At 35.0% G+C, this 21,026-nt stretch overlaps 8 protein-coding genes, 14 long non-coding RNA genes and 1 other non-coding gene across 23 annotated transcripts; 12 read left to right on the top strand and 11 right to left on the bottom strand.

The window, feature by feature from the left end:
* Positions 1–69: 69 nt before the first annotated feature.
* SPOM_SPNCRNA.3595 lies at positions 70–1,149 on the bottom strand. The gene has a single exon (NR_192959.1). It is a non-coding gene; the product is annotated as a non-coding RNA (long non-coding RNA).
* ntr2 (spliceosome complex disassembly protein Ntr2) lies at positions 408–1,971 on the top strand. The gene is made up of 4 exons (NM_001019665.3): positions 408–510; positions 585–661; positions 727–812; positions 861–1,971. The coding sequence occupies exons 1-4, from the start codon at positions 414–416 to the stop codon at positions 1,684–1,686; spliced, it is 1,086 nt and encodes a 361-aa protein (NP_594242.2). The 5' UTR covers positions 408–413; the 3' UTR covers positions 1,687–1,971.
* Positions 1,972–2,042: 71 nt separating this feature from the next.
* On the top strand, positions 2,043–2,730 carry SPOM_SPAC17A2.07C (uncharacterized protein; the record flags this gene model as incomplete). Its single annotated transcript, NM_001019664.3, has 2 exons — positions 2,043–2,212; positions 2,315–2,730. The coding sequence occupies exons 1-2, from the start codon at positions 2,095–2,097 to the stop codon at positions 2,728–2,730; spliced, it is 534 nt and encodes a 177-aa protein (NP_594241.1). The 5' UTR covers positions 2,043–2,094.
* Positions 2,255–2,696, bottom strand: SPOM_SPNCRNA.3594. Its single transcript, NR_192958.1, has one exon. It is a non-coding gene; the product is annotated as a non-coding RNA (long non-coding RNA).
* Positions 2,731–3,123: 393 nt separating the features above from the next.
* vps8 (WD repeat-containing protein Vps8) lies at positions 3,124–7,005 on the top strand (the record flags this gene model as incomplete). The annotated part of the gene is made up of 1 exon (NM_001019663.2): positions 3,124–7,005. The coding sequence occupies one exon, from the start codon at positions 3,124–3,126 to the stop codon at positions 6,940–6,942; it is 3,819 nt and encodes a 1,272-aa protein (NP_594240.1). The 3' UTR covers positions 6,943–7,005.
* SPOM_SPNCRNA.3593 lies at positions 4,838–5,059 on the bottom strand. Its single transcript, NR_192957.1, has one exon. It is a non-coding gene; the product is annotated as a non-coding RNA (long non-coding RNA).
* On the bottom strand, positions 5,524–5,751 carry SPOM_SPNCRNA.3592. Its single transcript, NR_192956.1, has one exon. It is a non-coding gene; the product is annotated as a non-coding RNA (long non-coding RNA).
* On the bottom strand, positions 5,898–6,179 carry SPOM_SPNCRNA.3591. The gene has a single exon (NR_192955.1). It is a non-coding gene; the product is annotated as a non-coding RNA (long non-coding RNA).
* Positions 6,342–6,948, bottom strand: SPOM_SPNCRNA.3590. Its single transcript, NR_192954.1, has one exon. It is a non-coding gene; the product is annotated as a non-coding RNA (long non-coding RNA).
* Positions 7,006–7,021: 16 nt separating the features above from the next.
* On the bottom strand, positions 7,022–9,432 carry osm1 (fumerate reductase). Its single transcript, NM_001019662.3, has 2 exons — positions 9,012–9,432; positions 7,022–8,696 (listed from the first exon to the last, which is right to left on the bottom strand). The coding sequence occupies exons 1-2, from the start codon at positions 9,220–9,222 to the stop codon at positions 7,366–7,368; spliced, it is 1,542 nt and encodes a 513-aa protein (NP_594239.1). The 5' UTR covers positions 9,223–9,432; the 3' UTR covers positions 7,022–7,365.
* SPOM_SPNCRNA.3589 lies at positions 7,402–8,919 on the top strand. Its single transcript, NR_192953.1, has one exon. It is a non-coding gene; the product is annotated as a non-coding RNA (long non-coding RNA).
* On the top strand, positions 9,084–9,820 carry SPOM_SPNCRNA.3588. Its single transcript, NR_192952.1, has one exon. It is a non-coding gene; the product is annotated as a non-coding RNA (long non-coding RNA).
* Positions 9,821–10,126: 306 nt separating this feature from the next.
* Positions 10,127–10,199, top strand: SPOM_SPATRNATRP.01. Its single transcript has one exon. It is a non-coding gene; the product is annotated as a tRNA-Trp (tRNA).
* Positions 10,200–10,714: 515 nt separating this feature from the next.
* SPOM_SPNCRNA.3587 lies at positions 10,715–11,190 on the top strand. Its single transcript, NR_192951.1, has one exon. It is a non-coding gene; the product is annotated as a non-coding RNA (long non-coding RNA).
* SPOM_SPNCRNA.124 lies at positions 10,837–11,187 on the bottom strand. Its single transcript, NR_150103.1, has one exon. It is a non-coding gene; the product is annotated as a non-coding RNA (long non-coding RNA).
* Positions 11,191–11,376: 186 nt separating the features above from the next.
* Positions 11,377–13,627, bottom strand: SPOM_SPNCRNA.3586. The gene has a single exon (NR_192950.1). It is a non-coding gene; the product is annotated as a non-coding RNA (long non-coding RNA).
* cns1 (HSP chaperone complex subunit Cns1) lies at positions 11,729–13,045 on the top strand. The gene has a single exon (NM_001019661.3). It carries the CDS (start codon positions 11,830–11,832, stop codon positions 12,904–12,906), a length of 1,077 nt encoding a protein of 358 aa, NP_594238.1. The 5' UTR covers positions 11,729–11,829; the 3' UTR covers positions 12,907–13,045.
* On the top strand, positions 13,408–15,419 carry vma6 (V-type ATPase V0 subunit d). The gene is made up of 2 exons (NM_001019660.3): positions 13,408–13,627; positions 13,671–15,419. The coding sequence occupies exons 1-2, from the start codon at positions 13,608–13,610 to the stop codon at positions 14,680–14,682; spliced, it is 1,032 nt and encodes a 343-aa protein (NP_594237.1). The 5' UTR covers positions 13,408–13,607; the 3' UTR covers positions 14,683–15,419.
* SPOM_SPNCRNA.916 lies at positions 15,269–15,828 on the bottom strand. Its single transcript, NR_151304.1, has one exon. It is a non-coding gene; the product is annotated as a non-coding RNA (long non-coding RNA).
* A 21-nt stretch (positions 15,829–15,849) lies between these two features.
* tlc4 (TLC domain-containing protein Tlc4) lies at positions 15,850–17,663 on the top strand. Its single transcript, NM_001019659.3, has one exon. The coding sequence runs from the start codon at positions 16,214–16,216 to the stop codon at positions 17,084–17,086; it is 873 nt and encodes a 290-aa protein (NP_594236.1). The 5' UTR covers positions 15,850–16,213; the 3' UTR covers positions 17,087–17,663.
* Positions 17,664–17,745: 82 nt separating this feature from the next.
* Positions 17,746–17,999, top strand: SPOM_SPNCRNA.3585. The gene has a single exon (NR_192949.1). It is a non-coding gene; the product is annotated as a non-coding RNA (long non-coding RNA).
* On the bottom strand, positions 17,886–19,919 carry bsu1 (vitatmin B6 import carrier Bsu1). Its single transcript, NM_001356120.2, has one exon. It carries the CDS (start codon positions 19,799–19,801, stop codon positions 18,221–18,223), a length of 1,581 nt encoding a protein of 526 aa, NP_001342836.1. The 5' UTR covers positions 19,802–19,919; the 3' UTR covers positions 17,886–18,220.
* Positions 18,135–20,877, top strand: SPOM_SPNCRNA.3584. Its single transcript, NR_192948.1, has one exon. It is a non-coding gene; the product is annotated as a non-coding RNA (long non-coding RNA).
* Positions 20,878–21,026: the final 149 nt, after the last annotated feature.

The raw sequence follows: 21,026 nt of genomic DNA, 5'->3' as shown, positions 1-21,026 counted from the left end.
GATTTTCTAAATAATTAAAAGCATTGTTTTTGTTTTCAACTTATATAATGGAAATTTTCCAGTGACTGTAGTAGATATTGGTAGCTTGTCGATTGTAGCTTTTCAATTAAAAGTTTTAAATCTGAAACTTGAATTTCAAACACATTTCTCTAAAATTAGTCGAAAAAAATGTAAGTCAATTGAACAAATACTTTTCTGATGCTTTGCATTATCCGATGCACCTCTTCAGTATGTGCCATAATATTAAATGCCCAAGTAAAGACATTTATGTTTATCCCTTTCTAATTTTCACAGAACATAAAAACATCATTTTAATTAAGACTTTATATGATTTTTTTTTTACAAAAATAGCTATTCAATATGAAAGATTGGTAGAAATATGTTTGCCTAGAAAGTAGCACCCATTTACCAACATGCGACGATACTTAAAAAAGGCGAAGCCTAAAATCGTGCAAACGAGCGACAATGAGGAAGAAAAGCATGAAGAAAATTTAAACGTTTCTCAATCAAGTAAGAACTTAAAAGCGCAAAAGTGCTTGGGCTCGAATAGAACTTATTATCGCAAGTGTACTAACAATGCTTAGACAAAAATGCAAATAGAAGAAAAACAAAAGCGAAAGAAAAAAATTCGGGAAAATTTAGGGTGAAATATGAGAACGAGGTAAGTTGTTTTTTGCTGGAAAACGTTTTACCAATTCATCTGTTATATTAACAAACATTGATTAGGAAGGAGACGACGATGGGGAGGATTCTCAAATCCCTTTGATTCCAAAGGTAAAAAAGCAAAGCTCTTTTCATTCGGTTGATGATTTGTAAGTAAAATGTTTTAAGTCCAAGTATTAGTTATCTAATTAATAAAGAATATCGCGAAGAATGGATGCTCTCTCGCATGAAAGTGGATACTCCAATGCTTATGTGGATGAGTTAAAGAGAAAAAGTAGGCAGACACCATCAGAATTTACAAAGAAGGAGGAGGATTCCTCGACCAAAGAAAGCGAATTGCAAACAAGATCGTCACCTCCTTTACCCGTTAATACTAGTTTGGAATGGAATATGCTTAATCAAGGCATTCCTGAGGAAGCAATGATTAAGGAGTTAAAGGATCGAGAAGGAAGAAAGAGAAACATTGCCATGATGACGGATAATTACATTTCACTTGAAACAGGGGACCAACTGATGTTGGCACAAAATCATAAAGAAGAGAAATTGCTTCAAACGGAAGACGAAATTCAAGATGAAGGTTACTCTGGATTTGAAAATTACGTGGAGGAGTCAGAAAAACTTCAAGAAATATACCACCATAGCTCGGAAAGTTTACGGACACGATCAATTCAAATGGCCGTCGACCAGAAAAATATGGAGATGGAATTGGACGATGAAGACATAGCAGAGCCCATCCAATCATGGGAACATACTCAAATCAAGAAAGGTGCCTTTGGAGAATCTCCTGCTTTTACAAATGGACTTTCTGTGAAGCTTCCTAATATTCTTACAATGGATGAACAAATTCAGCGGCTAAAAGAAGCAATAGCTTCTGAGAAGCTTCAGCAGGAGGAGCGTTCACAGATTATTAAATCACTTATGGAAGAAGAACTCGAGATTAATGAACAAGAGGAAAAGATTAAACATTCTTTCATTGATTTAGATAAAACTTTGTTGAACAACCTTACCAAAAGCAAATCCTGATTTACTTTGGATTTTTTAATTGATAAAAAAAAAACAAAGAAGAAAGACATGGTCGATAAATTTACTTAACGCTATAACTTAGATTTACATTTCTTACAGAACTCTTATCCTTGTACAGTATTAATTAGCTGTTACAGCCCATCGGTGACTTGTTGAAATAGAAAAACAGTGCCAAGAAGTCACCGGGAATTACAAAAAAATAATGACCCGATATTTATGGAGATAATAGATATTAATTGCTAGAAGATTTCATTAGCTTTATCACATATTAAAGTTATAGCCTCTGAGTATTCAAAACTTTAGTAAGTAGCATTGTCACTTACAATGGATTTTGTGTGTTGAAGAGAATACATTTTACCTACTGCCAAAAAGTGGGTTTACAATAAGACTTGTCATTTTATCGTCTCAATGGCTCTGAAAAGAAGCTATTATGCGTCAAAAGATGATTATTCGACGAAAAGAATCCTCGAAATTATCGAAAGGCCATTGAAGAAGCTTACAATAGAGGATACTTCAGAATATGATGGTATGTATACTATCGATTAACCTTTTGAATAAATTTAAAAGGGAAAGCGAATTCTCTTACAATATCCTTTATTCCATGTCAATATATTAACAGTCGGTGCAGATTCTGATATTGAAATGCCAACCTGCAAGCGTGTAGCTTACTACAAAAATGAGTACACAATTGTTGTAGAAGACTTGGATGCTGAACTGGAAGAAGATGACAGCATAAATAAGCCTACAGAAGAGGCTGACGAAGCTCCACGGACACAACTTTCTGTGATCTCTCCTTTGGAAAAGAAATTGAAACGGGATTTTCTATTTTTGCTCTTGAATTCGAATCGGCAGCCAGGAAAATCATCTGGCAAGTCTTCAATTCCTTCTCCTGATGATTTTAAGCTATCGGTTAAGTACTCTTCTTCATCCGAAGATCTTGGTGCAGTCACCATCGAATCTCATCTTAATGTTTCCAGTGATGCTTCAATAAAGTATAAATCCAGCGGAACTAGTCAGTCTGATTTACTAATGGAAATTGGATGATTTATGCTCAATGACTGCATGCTGTTTTCATGATATATTATACAGTATTTGTTCACTTTGATTTTGAAAAATCGGAATTTTTTTGAATATGTTGACTGATAATTTAAAATAATTTTAAATATTCCTAACAACTCTGTTTTTCTCTACATTTTTCAAAGCACCTGTTTCTGTTGACACTCATTTAGTGCACATTAACGCTGAACGCTAAGGTTCTTGTCTTTTTCTATGACCTCTGTCAACCGTTACATTAGACAACGGATTCCCTAATGAATTGAGCTTTATCATTAGATACTTTTCTAGACAGTAGAAAATACTGTTTTTTGAGTAAATGCTGAAGAAGCTTTAACTCTTAACAATTGATTCCAATTCACATTCACATTGAGTCTCGCAATCATGCAATCCAAGTATGGTAGATCTTCCTTAAAAATAAAAAATGGTGATGATACTCGGACACTAAGAGCTCTTTCCTTTTCCAAGGACTCCGTTAATAGCTCGTCTTTTGACAATGAAGCCGCAAGCACCACCCTTGGAATTTCAACTGCTATCCATGCTTCCAATCGTCCTTTTAGGCAAGATGAATATTCATGGAATGATTGTTGGATGCGCTGGGGACAGTTACGCAGGGTTTCTTCCCAATTGAGAGAACTCAGATTTACCATGAATGATCAGCCTGCAACTGTCACGTCTATCGCTTATCAAGGTACGTTGTTAGTAGCTGGAACATCCTCTGGACACGTATTGTTGAATGATTGGCGAACGAATGACTTTCAAATCCTCAAGCCTGGTTTATCTTCTAATGAATCCGTTACTCTACCTGTCACTTCTTTAGCGATTTCGAATTCTAAAAGAATTGTATGCCAAGGACATGCTGGTGGCATTATTTTTGTTTGGGATGTTAGCCGAAAGCCTCCCCTACAGTTGTTTACAATTAATCAACATTCGGAAGATTCTGTGTTGACACACCTCGTATTTAATGGTAATTCTGATGATGTTTTACTTTCTACCGATCATCTCGGTAAAATTGCTGTTCACGAGTTTTACAATTTGGTTATTAATAAACATTGCACTTCCTGGAATCTAGATATGTCAAAATCAAATAGCTTAAATTTAGACTCTATTATTGTCGATACTTCCAGCATATCTTTTGAAGAACTTCACATTACAGGTGTGAAGCATTTTTCTTTCGTTGTACTCCAATCTTTACAATCGATTCAAATTGTGACTCTTTTTCCTAAAACTACTCTTATTTATGAATTCAAATATCCCGCCGGAATTGTTTCTTCTGCTTGTCACTCATTTTCCTCAAGTATAGTTCATAAAAACGGTGAGAATACCAAGCTGCATGCATTTTTTGCTACAGCATATAACAACAACCTTAGGTTGTATTCGGTTACTTTTCACAAGGGATACATGTCATTACAACTTATGGATAGAAAAAAATTTGCCAAAGCAATTTGGAAGCTCTGGTGGTTTCCTTCTAGTAGCATTATAATAATTTTATTCGATGATATGGAGTTAGCTTTTGTTAATAGCATGTCTTTGGACATCATTGGCACTTCTACCATATTGGATAAATCTCTTTTAAGGTGGGATTGGTATTCAAACTCATTAGCTGCAATTGGTGTTTCACAAACCGTTTTTCCCTTCATCTCCTCTAGTTTATGCATTTCACCTCGATATATGTTTGTTGTCAATTCTGAAACCGTCTCAGTTGGATCATTTTTAATGGTTTCTGAGCAATTACAAATGCTTTCAGAACGTTATGGATTTTTTGATTCAATTAAATTTGGGAGTTATTGTGTTTCAAATTTAAGTATTTTCCCCAAATTACTGTTGGAGAAAACTTCTGTGATTAATTTGATTATGGCTCTGTATGTTAAATTGCTGAAGTCATTGGCCCGTGATTTCCCTGCTAGATCTCCATTTGAAGCTACTAGCCAGAAAACGAATGATTATGAGCTAGAGGTTCAGCATCTCTTCACATGGACTTGTGAACTTTACTCAGAGAATTTTAATACTGTAATATCAAGTTTTATAATAGCTAATTCTTTGGGCATTTTACCAGAAATAATTGAGCAAATTATTCCTGTGTTTACCAGGGTCGGCAAAGTATATGTTGTATTGGAAGCTTTATTTGATTTAATTCTTAGTCAGAGATTTACCAATCCTTCTCCGCAATTACAGCATCATATCCTTAATTATTTAAACGATTGCAAGCGGCTACAAGATATGGATAAACTTATTCCTTGCATTGAATACCAATCCCTTGATTTAGATTTTATCACAAAGTTCTCTCGTTCCAAAGGGTTGTTTGATTCTCTTTGTTACGTATCAATTTATGCTTTTAACGATTATTCGATACCTTTGGTACAATTTTTAAACCTTTTGAAATCCGACATCGATTCGCCTTCTGAAGAGACTTCAATAAACGTGGAAAAAGGATTTCATTTTCTTTTATATTCATTGACTGGTATGAAATATCCGCTTGGACATTCCAACAATATCAATGATGCTTATGTAGTTATACATACTCTCCTAAAAGTTATATTTTCGGTAGTACCATTACCTTTTGATGTTCCGGTAGATAACTCGGTGGATTTTCCCTATCTACGCTTGTTTTTGGAAAAGCATGCCGATGATTTCTTTCGGTGTTTAGAAGTGGCATTTGACTATCCTTATTTCTCTCTAGAAAAAGTTACAATTGCTAAAAAATTGCTGGATACTGTAAATCGACAATGGATACTAGAATGTATATCTCAGTTATATGAGAAGAAAAAATCCGTTTCGCAGAGCTATTATATTTTCGTATCTCATGTCACCGCGAACTATTCGAATCAACTGTTATTCTCACAGTCTTTTTATCAAGGCATTTTGGATGGGCTTTGTAATATTGATGTTCCAGACGACAAAAGGGAAGTAGTAGAAGCTGCGATTGAAGAATTGTTGACTGTCTACGAACATTTTGATATTGCTACCACATTGCTTTCTTGTTGGGATCATCAGTTATACCAAGTAATCCTTCATATTTCTTTCAAATGTGGTAGATATGAAGATTATATAGAAGCGATATTGGCATTGTGGAAGCAAAAAGGTCAAAAACATTCTTTTGTATCTGAATCTTCTGAGGCATTGATTAGTTTAGTATTTAACAATTTGCAAACTATCAATCGCTTCCCTGGTCATCGAGAGAGATACGTATCAACTTTGATTAGTCATTGCGGGGATTTATTTGCAATCAACCATGTTTGTTTTGTTCGAAATTCATTAAAGTATCTTCTTGATGATTTTACCAAAGTGATTACCAAGACATTCTCAATTAAATCAATCCGATTACAATTTTTGAGCCTAATCATCTACGAAATCACTTACGAACAACTTTCAAGTTGGTACCGAGAGAGAACTATACTTTCTTTTCTAGAACTTGTCTCATTTGATCAAGGCGACGTAAAGATGCTTGAACTTCTTCGTCTTCACCCAAAACTTGTAAGGTTACAAGGGCTTATGGAAATTTTGAATAAAAATGACTGTATTGAATCTTGCATATTTGTATATCGTGAGCTTGCTGAATACAAATTAGCTTTATCTCATGTCTCCAAGTACATTGAGAAATCAATGTCTGTTTTCGACCTCGAAAAAAGCGACGATATGACAAGTCGAAGGATTGAGCGTCTATGTTTACACCTAAAAACAGTGGTTCCTTTGTTTGAGCAGTGCACGAAAGAAGTTTCAGCGGAAGATGTCACTAATTTTTGGTTAGAATTGGTGTTTACTCTTCTTCTTGTATACATCAAATTAAGCCTCAAAGGTTCGATAAATAGTCAAATTACGTTTAAAGATTTTCAGCAAGAGCTTTCCCTTTGCATTGAAAATTTGTTGGATAGTTTCCTTAGCAAAACCAATTCTTATAAAATCGCATTGAATACGGTATTGGTCAGAATTTGTGAAGAGGCATCAAGGAACGAGCATTCTGATCAATATTTAAGAAAACTGTTATTAAAACTGATCACTGACTTATATATCAATCACGATATTACTAAAGAATGCTTTCTTTTATGGGATATGAAACAGTTTTATGAAATCCGCAGCACATTACTACAAAACGCCAGCGGTGTATTAGTTGAGGATCCAAAATTGCAAAAAAATGCGAAAGGACAATACACTTCTAAGCTTAAAGTATATTTTTCCGGACTTATTGAACGAGAAGACTTATAATCAGTATATATACTTAGTTAATGACTAATGCATAAATTTAATATGAAATGTTCTTTTACAGAGACAGACACTCCAAGGTAATGGCTTACCTCCTATAAATTGTCGTAAATTAAAGAAACAAATGTATTCCAATTCTATAAGTATAAAAATAGTGACATCTCTAAACTAAGGGTTGTCAATTGGCAAAATTAAAAAAAGAGGGTTTAAGTAGTTAATAAGGTCATCAGTAATCTAGTTAAAGGGTATAAACTTGCTCTATCGAACAAGAAGCCAAAATGCTATACAAGCAATACAAAGTCGAGGGAAAATATGACGGAAAAAAAGAGGATTCCTTCGGTGTCTAATAAGAGAAAATAAATCTGTTATCAGAACAAAGAGAACAATGGTTCTAAGCATAATTATTTGTGAGCTAGACAAAGATAGTCAGCTGGATGCTGTCGATGTACTAGATGCGATAAAACGACGTAGCATTGTACTAGAGGCTCCTTGACCAGCAAGTCTGCCAAATACGACACAAGCTAACAAGGAACTACCCCCCAAACGGTTTTCTCCATGAATACCACCAACGATTTCGCCAGCAGCAAAGAGACCATCGATGACATTTCCATTAGTAGACAAGACGCGAGACTGAGTATCAACCTGAACACCACCCATGGTATAATGCAAAACGGGGACAACCTCACCAACAGTAAAAGTGTCAGTAAGCTCTAACGGGGTTTTTCCAAAGTATTTTCTTCCAAACTCATCAGGAATCTCCCCCTTGGCAGCACGATTATACTCGGAAAATGTAGATGCTAATTCGTCTTTAGTACAGTTCAACGTAGAACACAATTCCTCAGCCTTCATCTTTTTCATCAATCCTTTGAAGCTATAAAATTTGATAAAGTTAGCAACCTCTTCGGCAGCAGCGCTATTAAGAACTAGATACACCGGAGATTTAAGCTTCATCATTTCGCCCGTAACATAATCTCTGTATCCCAATTCATCACAAAAACGACGTCCCTGAGAAGTTAACAAAACGGCACCTGAACCTCGAAGGGCTTCAGCAGCCAAAAATTTTGTCAAAGCAGTAGGGTCCTTAGGATCTACGAAACCTGTTGGGTGAATTTGTACAAGATCCAAGTCTACTGTGCTACCACCGATGGACATAACCATTTTATGGCCGTCACCCGTGCAATAGGGACCATTTGTAGTACTTAAAGAAAGAGCTTCAGGATGATAGAGCTTCAAAAGTGAATCATCACTGTAATCGGCAGCATATCCACCCGTGGCGAGTACTACAGGACCATAAACAGTATGGTTACTTTTATCGCTCAAGTCCATGTATTCCACACCAAAAACCTTGTCGTGATTGGGATTTGTCAATAGACGAGTTACACGAGCATTCTTCTTAATTTGTAAACGATCGGGATGGCTAGCCGCAAACTTTTCAGTTTGATCAACCAAAACAAAAGCCAATGGCTTAAAAGGATAGTCAGGATGGGTACCACGATGGGTACGGGGCTCAGAGTGGCCGGCCAAACGAGAAAGTTGATCCATTTGTAACCCAAATCGTTCGGATAACCAATCGACAGCACTGCTTGACTTGGAAGTCAAGGTTCTCAAAAGTTCGGGTTTTGCCTTGGACTTTGCGGAGAGGATGGAATCATTATAGAAAGTATTTACACTGTCGGAAACATGCTGATCGAACTGTAATTGAGTAGGAGCAGCATTAATACCACTAGCGGCTTTGACGCTATTTCCTCCAAAAGCAGCTAAAAGATTGTTAGTTAATAAAATAACAAACAGAAGAAATTAATAGTTTAATATAGACAAATAGTAAGGAGCACAAAAGAAATGAGTCAACCAAAGAAATACACGAAGGGACATGCATGAGTACAGTGAGATTAGAATTTACCGATTAAGAACCACAATATGCCAGACGTATTGATAAAGTGACATCCTGAATATCTGAGATTTATTTCGAAACCAATTGCTTAACAAGATCCATACGTGTCGAAAGTGCTAAATTTACTCCAGGTTACGCTTCATTTCCTATTGCACAATTTTTGATAATCAATTTCACTTACTGTTTTTATCAAGCAGCAAAACATTTCCCCCAAGATCTAATATCGTATTTGTTGCGGAAAGGCCAGCAAGACCGCCACCAATGACAATTGCTTGAGTATTGTTAGCAGTGGACATGTTGAATCTCAATGTACTAAAAAAAGACGCTGAGTTTGTAGAGGGTATGAAAGGAAGACGCCTAAAAGTCCATGTATAAATCGTTAAGCATCGCATTTTTTGGAATCTTACGATAAATTCAATTTGCGAATATTAGTGATTTGAAAGGAACATTAAAGAAAATCGCTTCAACGTTTGCGTTTCCTTCCTAAGATAAAGGCATCGAAGAGAAAAGCAGCTATTTTTTAACAGAAAGCAAATAAACACGGACTTATTGAATCCGATTATTCGTGGTTAGATGCTGTCTGCATTTGGTACGATCGAGTTAGGAGTGGAAGACCTTTAATCATCGTTATAAAAGCTTACGAATAGTGGTAGTATTTAGATGAATACACCCAAAAAACGAATGCCAGAATGAAGAAACAATTAGGTATGCGGGAGTATGGAACATTAATGCCAAAAAAGAAAAAAAAATAAATACAAAATGTTTTCTTGCAAAAAATGTTCCATTCCAAAGTACCGACGCGTCGTCATAACCGCTGAGGAAAGTAAAAGTCAGTACATTGCGAAAAAGAATTGCCTGGCAATTTTCCCTAATAGTAGAAAAATTAGAAATCAAAGTGTTTAAACAATAATTTTTCTCTATAATATGATGGGTTAAAGGACCACACAGTAATTTCTAAAAAGATAAAATTTGTTTACACAAGTTGGTAAATGATTAGATTCATCTCATACTAGCTATTAGAATACTCTTTAGTAATAATATTATCTTATATAAGATTTGAACGCGAATAAAGAGAATAATATTGCCTTACACAGTACTTCTTGACCTTTTTATAAGCATGTTGACTTTCTCCTTAGCAAAAAAATTGACCGACTTGAAAACACATTAATTCACTCAAATTATCTCTATAAAGTATTTCATCTGTGGATATCAAATCATTGTAAAATCTTTTAGAGCATAATATCATTTTTCTTTTATTCATTATATATTAGTTAATTAATATGATGATGTCGATTAGGCCCCTTAACTCAGTTGGTAGAGTGTGAGATTCCAAATCTCAAAGTCAAGTGTTCAAGTCACTTAGGGGTCATATTTTTTTTAAAATGTCGATATACAAATGCTGCATAAAAACAAACATATATTGTTCTTAATTTCTATAAAAGGCATTTAATTTATGGGAGTTGTGCTTTGCTAGGCATGGAGATACTTAAAGCTTTGGTTTTTTACGACTTCCTTTTACGTTTGGTTATTATGATCTTATATTGATCGTAACTTTCAATGAAACTCACTTAACCATGTATGTTTATACAATACAGATTCTGGATTATCACAAAGACCTGCATGAATGATCATCTATTAGACAAGGCTAATTAGGTATACAGTTAGATGGAGTAAATTGCGATTTCAAGTGCTATGATAACTTGTTTAATGAATTACCCAGTTCAACTTGATTTAATCATTATAAATAATGTTCATGAATATTAGTATTTCCATGTTTATCAAATAGTGAGTCACTGCGCAACTGTTGTGTCGCTCGGTACATTCTACTACATATCACTATACATTTTCATGTTATTAACAATAAAACAGTATTCGTATAAGCATATATGCATTTCCTTTACCGGATATTTCCTTAATTATTAAATATCTCTGCCTTTGTAACACTCCCTGTTAAAGCGATATGTATCTTACTATTATAAAACCAGTTACAGCAATAGGCATCTAATTCTAACAAAAAACTGTGTAATAGTAATGCTGGAAATATCATTGTACAAATTTAATTTAGCCTCAATCCATGGCTAATACATGCTGTTTTTTTTGAAGGGATCAAGCGTTACATACCTAATTTTGCATCCTAGAAAACTATTTTCGCAGATCTTGAAAAACAAGTTATGCTCCTTCCTAGATTCCCTTCTTTTTTAATGACAAGTTCGTAGTTTAGGAAACTGTCTAAAGACTCACTGAAACGGATCGCTGATCTGAATGTAATATTTTTTCCACATCTTTCAAATGTAAACATTACTGCGCTGGATCGGCATGTGAATCTTATAAGATCCATTGAATAAGAGAAAATCCCTTTTAAATAATTAAAATTAGTCATATTAGACTTCTGTTGTAATTTACATATTGAATTTGATACATCGCATGTCAATTTTGCTTTGCTGATAAACTTATATTTGCATTATATACCCTAAACGATATTAGCGTGTACTCGACTTTAAAAAATCAAGAATTTAAATAAATATTAATATATTTAGTAATTTTCTCTCTCCAGCTAATTATATAAATGCTAATATGTAACTCACGATTTTATTTCAAAAGTAGGAATCACTTCTATTCATCAGCGAAATTCACCAAACACACTGTTGTAGTCATTGGTGTCTGAATAGTTTTTCTCTACCGAAATAAAATTGAGATGTTTTAAATATCCGTAGCTCGGAATTTTATTGTGAATTGAGATGTCCAAGCATTGGCGGAGCATAGCTAAACCTTCTTATTGCTATTAATCGTATTATAATTTATTCGCTTCCTTGGTCTTCTGTTTGCATTACTGTATTCAGCTATGGCAGTCATCCATTTCTCTGATTGTAGTTCTTTTTTCTTTCAACTACAATAATTGACCTTCCACACCTTTCGTTTAAACCTGGATACACCGCGCTGTTGCAGCAATTAAGGCATAAAAGGAGACAGGTTTTAAAAATTTTTAGAAAAATATAAATATGGCTGGGTTCCAATCATCTGAAGTTGATCCTAATACAAAGAATAAAAATGCAGAGGAGATGTTCAACGAACTCAACAAAGTCCCCTTCTTCATGCAATCTCTTGAAGATGTCGGGGATGAAAGTGAAAATAATGTTCAGTTAGATGCGCTTAAAGCGCTGGCATACGAAGGGGAGCCGCATGAAGTAGCTCAAAATTTTCGCGAACATGGAAATGAATGCTTTGCCTCAAAACGCTATAAAGATGCAGAAGAGTTTTACACAAAGGCATTAGCTCAAAAGTGCGGCGACAAAGATATTGAGATTGCTTGTTATTCCAATCGAGCTGCTTGTAATTTGTTATTTGAAAATTATCGACAAGTATTAAACGACTGTGCTCAGGTTCTTCAACGTGATTCAACCCACGCAAAAGCCTACTACCGATCTGCCAAGGCTCTTGTTGCTTTAAAACGTTATGATGAGGCAAAAGAATGTATCCGCTTGTGCTCATTAGTTCATCCTAATGATCCTGCCATTCTAGCATTGTCCAAAGAATTGCAGAAGAAGTCAGACGATTTTGAAAAGAGAGAATCTGAAAAGAAAAGGGTAGCACAAGAAAAGGTAATTGCTGCAAAGACGGTTCTATTAGCGCTACAAGAAAGGCATATAAAAACAAAAACTACTGAGCATCCTCCTGACCTAGGAGACGCCATGATTTCTCTCTCTACTTTTGATGACCCTAAAAGTGAGCTATTTTTTCCAACCATATTACTTTATCCACTTGTTTATCAATCTGATTTTGTACCATCTGTCTCGGAAAATTGTACTCCTTTAGAGTTGTTGAAAACGGTTTTCCAATCGCCTGCACCATGGGACGTCCATCAACTGTATAATCCCGATAGCCTTGATGTTTTTGCTACCACAGATACTCTCGGTTTAATCAAAGTTGGGAAGAATGTTCCTATTTTAAAGGCTCTAACTCATCCCAAAGTTACACTTATTGATGGTCTTGTACAGTTGCATGTTGTGCCTCACCATTTGGCATCTGACTGGATCTCTTCATGGAAGAAGAACAAGCAAGAGAATGCAAAGAATTGATGAATTTGTCAAACAGCTTTCTTGATCAATTCTCCTTTTATCTCGTAACGTTGTTTTTTAATAAAAATATGTATCTCGGTTTTGGTTGTTTTTCTCTATTTATTATTTACTAATATCATTTTTTCTGTAAGAATTTATCTCCTAGTAAAGTCTGTACAAAAATTGTGTAACCAGAGAAAGCATCAATTTGTAGTCATTACTTTTTTGTCCATCATGTAACAATAACAGCCTATTTTGCTTACTTGACTGTTTTGATTTCATTGACAACGATTGAAATATCAAAATTTTTGGAAATTAGAAAGTTTTACTGAAGAGATACTTGATGTTGTGTTTCAACTATGCATACTTAACTTAATTAAAGGGAATAATATCAATTTCATATTAATACCTTTGGGGAGTATGAAATTATTCGCCAAGTGGATTTATAATAACATCCATCTTATTGCCAGTATGTATCTTGATCAGTTGGCGTAGCATATCATACTCTCTAACTCAGCTTTCACCACCAAACCATCCATCCTTCCATTGTATAGAAAGTTAAGCAAATTTTTCTATTTTCCTTATTTGAATATTAAGGCTAAATACTTCAGTTCTTAACAATCTCTTGATTTTATCGTATATATCTTTTTTAACGGTTGCGTACCGATTTTGGAAATCTCAGTACTACTTCCAACCATTTTCTAAAATATTCGTGAGGTGCAATGGATGCTCTGAGTTTTAAGTAAGAAAAAAGATACGAAATGATTATACTAACATTATTTAAGTACCAATAGCGGGTATATCGAGGCGTTAGTTAGAGGTTATGAATCTGCTTTATTAGAACAACATATTTATTCAAATTTATCACAATGCGAGTCTTTAGAAGATTTTCGACTTCAGCTTTCTTCAACCGATTACGGTGGGTTCCTTGCTAATCAGTCAAAGTTAACAAGTTCAATAATTTCCGCAAAAGCTACTGAGAAGTTGCTCGATGAATTTGATTTAATCAGGCGTCAAGCTGATGAGACACTTTCCAAGTTTATGGATTATATTACATATGCTTACATGATTGATAACATTATGCTTTTATTGACTGGTACTGTGAATGGACAGGACACTCATGATTTGCTTGAGCGTTGTCATCCTCTTGGTTGGTTTGAAACCTTGCCAGCTCTTTGTGTTGCAACAAACGTGGAAGAGCTTTATAGCGTTGTATTGATTGAGACCCCTCTTGCTCCTTACTTTAAAGATTGTTTATCAGCAGATGACTTAGATGAGCAACATATCGAAATCATTCGTAACACACTTTATAAAGCCTATCTCGAGGATTTCTATAACTTTTGTAAGAAGATTGGCGCTTGCACTGCTGACACAATGCTTCCTATTTTGGAATTTGAGGCCGATCGTCGAGCCATCACTATTACAATTAACTCATTCGGAACAGAACTTAGTAAAGAAGAACGTGCCAAAATGTACCCATCGTTTGGAAGATTATATCCATTCAGTACTTCTATTTTAGCAAGAGCAGAGAATGCAGGTGATGTAGAGAACGCCTGCAGTTTGGTGAAAGAATATTCCGACTTTTTTGATCAAAATTCTCAAAAATCTTTGGACGACCATTTTAATGAAAAAGAAGTGGAATTGAATAAACTTGCATTTTTACAACAATTTCATTACGGTATCGTTTATGCGTTTTTAAAGCTTCGTGAACAAGAAATTCGCAATCTTACTTGGATTGCCGAATGCATTAGTCAAAATCAGCGCGACCGTGCGCTGAACATTGTTCCAATTCTTTAAAAGCTGGAAATTCTTCGTTATGCTGTTTTTTCATTATCTACGGAAAAACATACATACGTACCTGCACACGAGTAGGAGGATGATAAATATTTTGCTAATTATACATGCCTAGGAACTCCTTTTCTTTTTTTAGAACAGATATTTCCATAATATAGTTTTCCCTTCTTTTCCTTTATAATTGTTTTGTGTTATCCTTTCCTTGGCTGCTATATATTGTGGTTGGAATAGTTGCTGTATAGAAAAAGTATGGCAATACTTCTTTTCAAAGCAGATAATGAAGGATTTGATTTACAATCACTTTAATAGTGAAAAAACGATCTATCTAGTATTTTAATTTTGATAACACTGTTTGAGAATTTGTATGTTGAGTCGATGTACTAAGGTTTGCTCTACTTCGAATTACCATGTGCTGCATAAATGTTTAGGTTTCTCCAACAGCACTTTGTCTAGAAATATGACTCAGTGTGAAATATCAAGGGAATTGGGATTATTATTTAGCTATTCTATTTAAATCTAGTTTGATATAACTTACAACTACGAATGGCAAAAGCTGTCAAATTGAAGCTAGAAACAAAAAAAAGGATATTTGGTAATATGTTATCGTTTTTGCTTTATTATTAAAATCAAATGAGGAACTGTGACTAAATTTTTATGAGAGCCTGGGCATCATCTTTTTACTAATAGTCGGTTTTGTAATAGACAACTTGCTTTATTTTTTTAAGACTGATCGAAGAATCGATACAAAAGGAAAAAAAATTATTATTTTGTGAACATCTTGCTTTTTCTTTGGTGAAAGCTATAGCAAGAATTTGACATTGGGCAGTAGAGTAACTAAATGCAAGATCTTTTTAAGCTATTAAGAAAGCGTTACGAATATTATTGTAGTGCATTTAAGCAACGCTTATAGTTAGATAGGTTGAGGGATTTTTCAAACGAGGATAAACGTCTACTAATTTGTTCTCACACTGCCGGAGATCCAAGAGTTGGTTTGGGGAATGGACCAACATCTGCTGATGCATCGGACCATTTGACATTTATCCAGCAAACATAAATTTCTTTACTTGTAGCTACCGACTCTCTCGATATTTCTCACTAACACGCGCCAAAATCGCTTTTGTGCGAACATTTGCTTAAGAAGTGTTTTCCCACACCTGTGCCCTACTACCTACCCTTTACCAACATAAACGTGCTGTGTAACCCACGATCTTTACACTTGTAAAGTGAGAATTTGAGCATTGATTCATACGATTTCCATACTTGTACATAAGATTAAGAAGGAATTTGTATTAAGAACGGATTAGACTGGAATTGATTGATTGATTTTGTTGCTTTGATATTTGTGTCTATTAGTATTCCCATTCCTTTACGATTGCATAGGTATAATATATATTTGAAAAACTATATATTTATATTTATTATTATTATCTTGATTCTCTAGCTTTAATTGCTTCATTTTCTTTGTTTGTTATCGCTACGAAACGACACAAATCAGGTTGATCGCACTACCATAAAAGTCTCGAATTTTTGCACCATGTCGTCCGCAGTCACTCCTTCCGACCAAGGCTTATTGCCTCGTGGCCCAATTGCTTTAGAAGAGTTTGTTAAACCGTTTTGCGACCGCTTTGGTCTTACCAAGTTACCTCGACACATGCATGTTATTTTGCTGAGCGCTTTGTTTTATCAAATCATAAACATCCTTTCGCCAGTTATCTCTAGACATTTGAGTACCCATTATGCCAAGTTATCGAAGAAGACTCGGTTGAATTGGGACGCCCACGTTGTCAGTTCGGTGCAAAGTATTGTCTTGATTTGCCTTGGGTATACTTGCTTGAAGGAGGTCAATGCATTTCCCGATAAATTATTTGGATATTCTGTTGTGGCTGGTGACATATACGCCTTGACTGCTGGATACTTTGTATGGGATCTTTACATCACAGTTCGTTATGTTCACATTACTGGTATTGGATTTGTCATTCATGCCATTGCTGCTTTGTTTGTTATTACTTTTAGTTATCGACCATACCTAATGTATTATGGCCCTACTTATCTCTCTTGGGAACTTAGCACCCCTTTTCTCAATATCCATTACTTCTTAGACAAAACCAACCGTACTGGCTCGAAATTTCAAATGATTAATGGTTTCATTCTTATTGTGACCTTCATCTGCGTACGTATCGCTTGGGGATGGTTCTCTGCTTACAGCACTGCTATTGAAATTCTCAATCATATCAATGTTGCTCCTTGGGCTTTGAGTCTTTTCTACCTTGCTGCTAACATGTCTCTCAATTGTTTAAATCTTTTCTGGGTTTCCAAAATGATTGATGCTATTCGTCGTCGCGCTCATGGAGAAAAGAAAAGTACTCCTTTGCAAGTTACATCTGAGTATGCCAAGAAAAACATTTGAAAGTATGTGTCATTCTCCACATTTGGTTCTTTGAATAGGTACCTTCAATGATTTTTATTATTGAAAAAAATAGTATATTTTTTCCCGATTTATTTATGAATACTTGGCTTGGGATTTAAGTCAAATACTTTGGTTTTTTATATTAATTAGAGCTATTTGATTTGACGATAGACGTTTGTTTTGATAAATTATTTGATTTGAATTCCTGTTCTTTGATGTATCTTCCATTCTTCTTGGCTATGTATTTATGAGACTTTGCGAACCTCTATTCGCTCTTCATAAGGCTATTGATTTCTAAGCAACCAAATATTTAATTCTTTTTTAGTCTCCTTATACATCACATTCGCTTTATCTCTCATCTTTTAAATTCCGGATGTAGTAGAATTATTCCCTTAGTGAATTTCAGGGTTTACTTATATACCTTTTCTAGCCTTGTTTGGATTACACGTCTTCTACTGTTCCTTTTTATTGAGTTCTTAATTAACCATAATTCATTAAAACGATAATTGCTGACGGTGTAAACTGTTGAAAGTTGTCGAGTAATAAATCGCATTAACGCTTTTAACATTGTAATAGAAATATGATAAATTATTGTTTTTGTACAAAACTGTCTAAGAAACTGTTGCACATTACTTGTAAATGATATTCTTGTTATAACTAAAGCGTTTATTACTTATTATGCCGCCAAACATGGTCAGTGAAGGAAGGCATTAGCAAAGAGAAATGAGTTTGTTTAAATGAAACGGTTTAGGTTATTCTTTATTAATTAACTAGACCAGTAGACTTTACGTATTTATTTCGTATGTTGTATTCATATGTATATTTATACATACATAATTTAGCCTTCTTCTCAAGTTCTTCCAAGTTGAAAAATGACCACTACGTTTTGCAATGATAGAAATTTAAGACTCAGGTAAATAAATAAATTGAAAAATAATAAAAACACAATTAACAATTACTACAGTAGGTAAAAAAAAAGGCGAGGGAAACAACTCCTCATTAATCACCGTTTATTAATTTTTATCCAAAGACAGCCATGATAGTTTTATACGGTTCTTAAAATCTATACGCGTAATTATGTTCCAAACAAACAAAAAAGTTCCCAACCGGATTAAAAAACAAAACAACTGTAAACTAGTTGTTTTCGAGAGGTAAATATTTTAATGCCTTGTTGCCTGTAAGCGAACTGAGTGCCCGAATTCTTTGACCAAAGAAATAAAATGTGTAAATAATAAAAGGAATACTAATACTAATGAAAGCCATAGTTGCAACAGCCCATTTGACGCTCATGTTATTGAACATGATTTGACTAACATGGGCGAAAACAGTAGCCCCAATAAAGGAAGGAAGAGTAAAAGCGGCAACGGCTGAGCCAGAAAGCAAAGGGTAAGAGTCAGTCAAGTAATTCAGAATGCACATCCAGTTATGACCATTCGCAACTGTTACCATACTATTACCAACAATCGGAGACATCCAGGGGAAAGGTGGATGACAAGTGAATGCAAACAAGAACATTCCTGCAGGGAACAATAACGTAATAAACAAAGCACTGGTAAATCTAGCTTCGGGACGAGCAACACCATTGTTTTTTGCTTTATCTCTGCGGAAAATCCAATCTTGAATTGGTTGATACAAGAACAGGAGAGTACTAGCAACAAACCCAGATAAATACGTACAACTAGCACCCATTTCCGACATTTTATAGGTGTCGTAAAACACGGGCCAAATAGCAGTCAAGAAAAAATAGGAAATACCATAAGCGTAAAAGTTGTATAAACCCATTGAAAGAATAATGGGTTCGGTAAGCATCATTCGAAATCCCATGGTAGTGACGAATTTACATTTCTTCAAAACTTCCTTCAAATTGTTTTTAGGAATTCCTTCTACAATTCGGCCCTTGGCATTTTCATATCTTGTAATAACTTTAATGGGTAAGGTTTCAGGAATAATTAGAATCACGATAAGGAAAAAGCCACCAACGATAATGTTAATATAATAAAGCCAACGCCAGCCATACTTGGCATTAATGTCTACTCCTGTAGCCATTGGCGCACCAATTGCACCTCCTGCACAAGCCCAAACAAACAAAGACATTGGAACACCAGCTGTGTCTTCCGGGAAAAGATCTGGAATACCACCTGCAACGTTTGTCAAAGCAGTACTACCAGCAACACCGATGATGAAATGGGAAATAATCATTTGAACGATGTTACGGGGTAGAGCACACGAAATATTAAAGACTGTGTAAACGAAAATGGAACAAAAGTAAACGGGCTTCCTGCCACCAATGTCAGACAGCGGGCCCAAAAACATAGGACCCAATCCACTACCCAAGATGTTCATACTTAAGCACAATGTAGCTACTTGAGCAGACACATTAAATTGGGCCATAACACTGTACTCAATACTGCCAAACCCATTGCTTGTCCAAATAACATAGATCTGCATTAAACAAAACATAAATACAATACTCCAACGTTTGGCCCAATGCCAGTTTTGAGGGTGAGCCGGGTGATCAGAAGAAATTAAATTTGATATGTCGATAACCTCGGGCGATTCCTCTCTCTTTTTTTCATCATATTCAGAATTGGTTTCATGAATTCCATCTGATTGAGAGGAGGCAGTGCCTAACTCCAAATCCTCTGCAACATTTTCATGTTGATCCTTAGAGGCCGTTTCAGACGGAGAAAATAAACTCGCAATTTTACTGGCCATGATTGTTTTGCCTCACAAGAAAACTAGTACTTTATTCCTTATTTACCCTTATGAAGCTAAGCTCAAGGGGTATAGAAAAATCAACTAAAAATAAAGGAAAAATAGCTTGTTAAGGTTGATAATGAAAATTCCATTGGTCCCTGCGTTCAATATATGTATTCAAACATTTTGTTCTTCACGCACATTACCGCCGGAACAAGATTCCGGTTGTTCACTAACTGGCAATATCATATTTGAAAGCGCTATTCTTACAGACAAACGCAATTAATGAGAAACATCAGAGTTTGAAAAGCATCGTTCGGCAAGCGAATACCGTCGGTAGTCTGTAGCGAAAGTGTTAAGAATTGTGAAATTTTTAGTATGATCATCGAAAGAAAGGAATTCATTTTTAGAAGAATTCTATCGATAAGTTTAGAAGATTAAAAATGCATGCTATTGAACATTAAGGGAAATGTAGTAATGGGTGCTTGAGATTGCAAATTTTTGGCAGATAAAGTGAGAGAACCTCTTAACAAAAAAGTGTCCCAACTAAGCATCTCTTGTATCCTCTTAATTTTGGTTTTAATTGTTAAACTGAAAATTGCTAGGAAAAGAGGTTTGAGTCTGATGGATCCATTTAATCCCCGATGAACCTACTTACTACTAAAAAAAGAAAATAATCATGGAACGCTGAACCGTTTTAACCAAAATGTCAACAAAAGGAGTTTCATTTGATTCGGGACCTTCCTTTAAATTATCAGTTCATCGGGTACAATTTGAAGTTTGATCGCCCTACCAAGTTGGCAAATACCCAGAAATAAAGATTGTTAAGTATTTTCTTCTTATTCAGTAAGATGATAAGTATTCTAAAAAGGCACAAGTTTTATAAACGATGTTACATCAATAACAATTCAATCGTCTATTATTTGTTTGTATTTTTACAATGTTGTTGATGTTGGTATTCGGCACGCTGTAATGTTTAGATGCTAGCGCGCACAGACGCACGCAGTTTCCCGAGATTGTTTAATGAACCATTTTATCAGATGGTGTTAGTACGTTAGTGAATTAGGTTACGCTTCACTATTTTTTTATCGTGGACTAGTTTAGCAATGTAATAGTGCAAATACGGTGTGTTTTGATTTACGTAGCATATCTTTGTAGTGGCTTTAAGTATTGTTATAATGAGATAGATCCTAATGAGGAAAAGTTAGAAATATGGATTGAAGCAACCAGATAATATGAATTT

The sequence above is a fragment of the Schizosaccharomyces pombe genome, assembly GCF_000002945.2.
Source record: "Schizosaccharomyces pombe strain 972h- genome assembly, chromosome: I".
NCBI lineage: Eukaryota > Fungi > Ascomycota > Schizosaccharomycetes > Schizosaccharomycetales > Schizosaccharomycetaceae > Schizosaccharomyces > Schizosaccharomyces pombe.
Note: the sequence above shows the minus strand (reverse complement) of the source record. Positions and strands in the feature narration are given on the sequence as shown.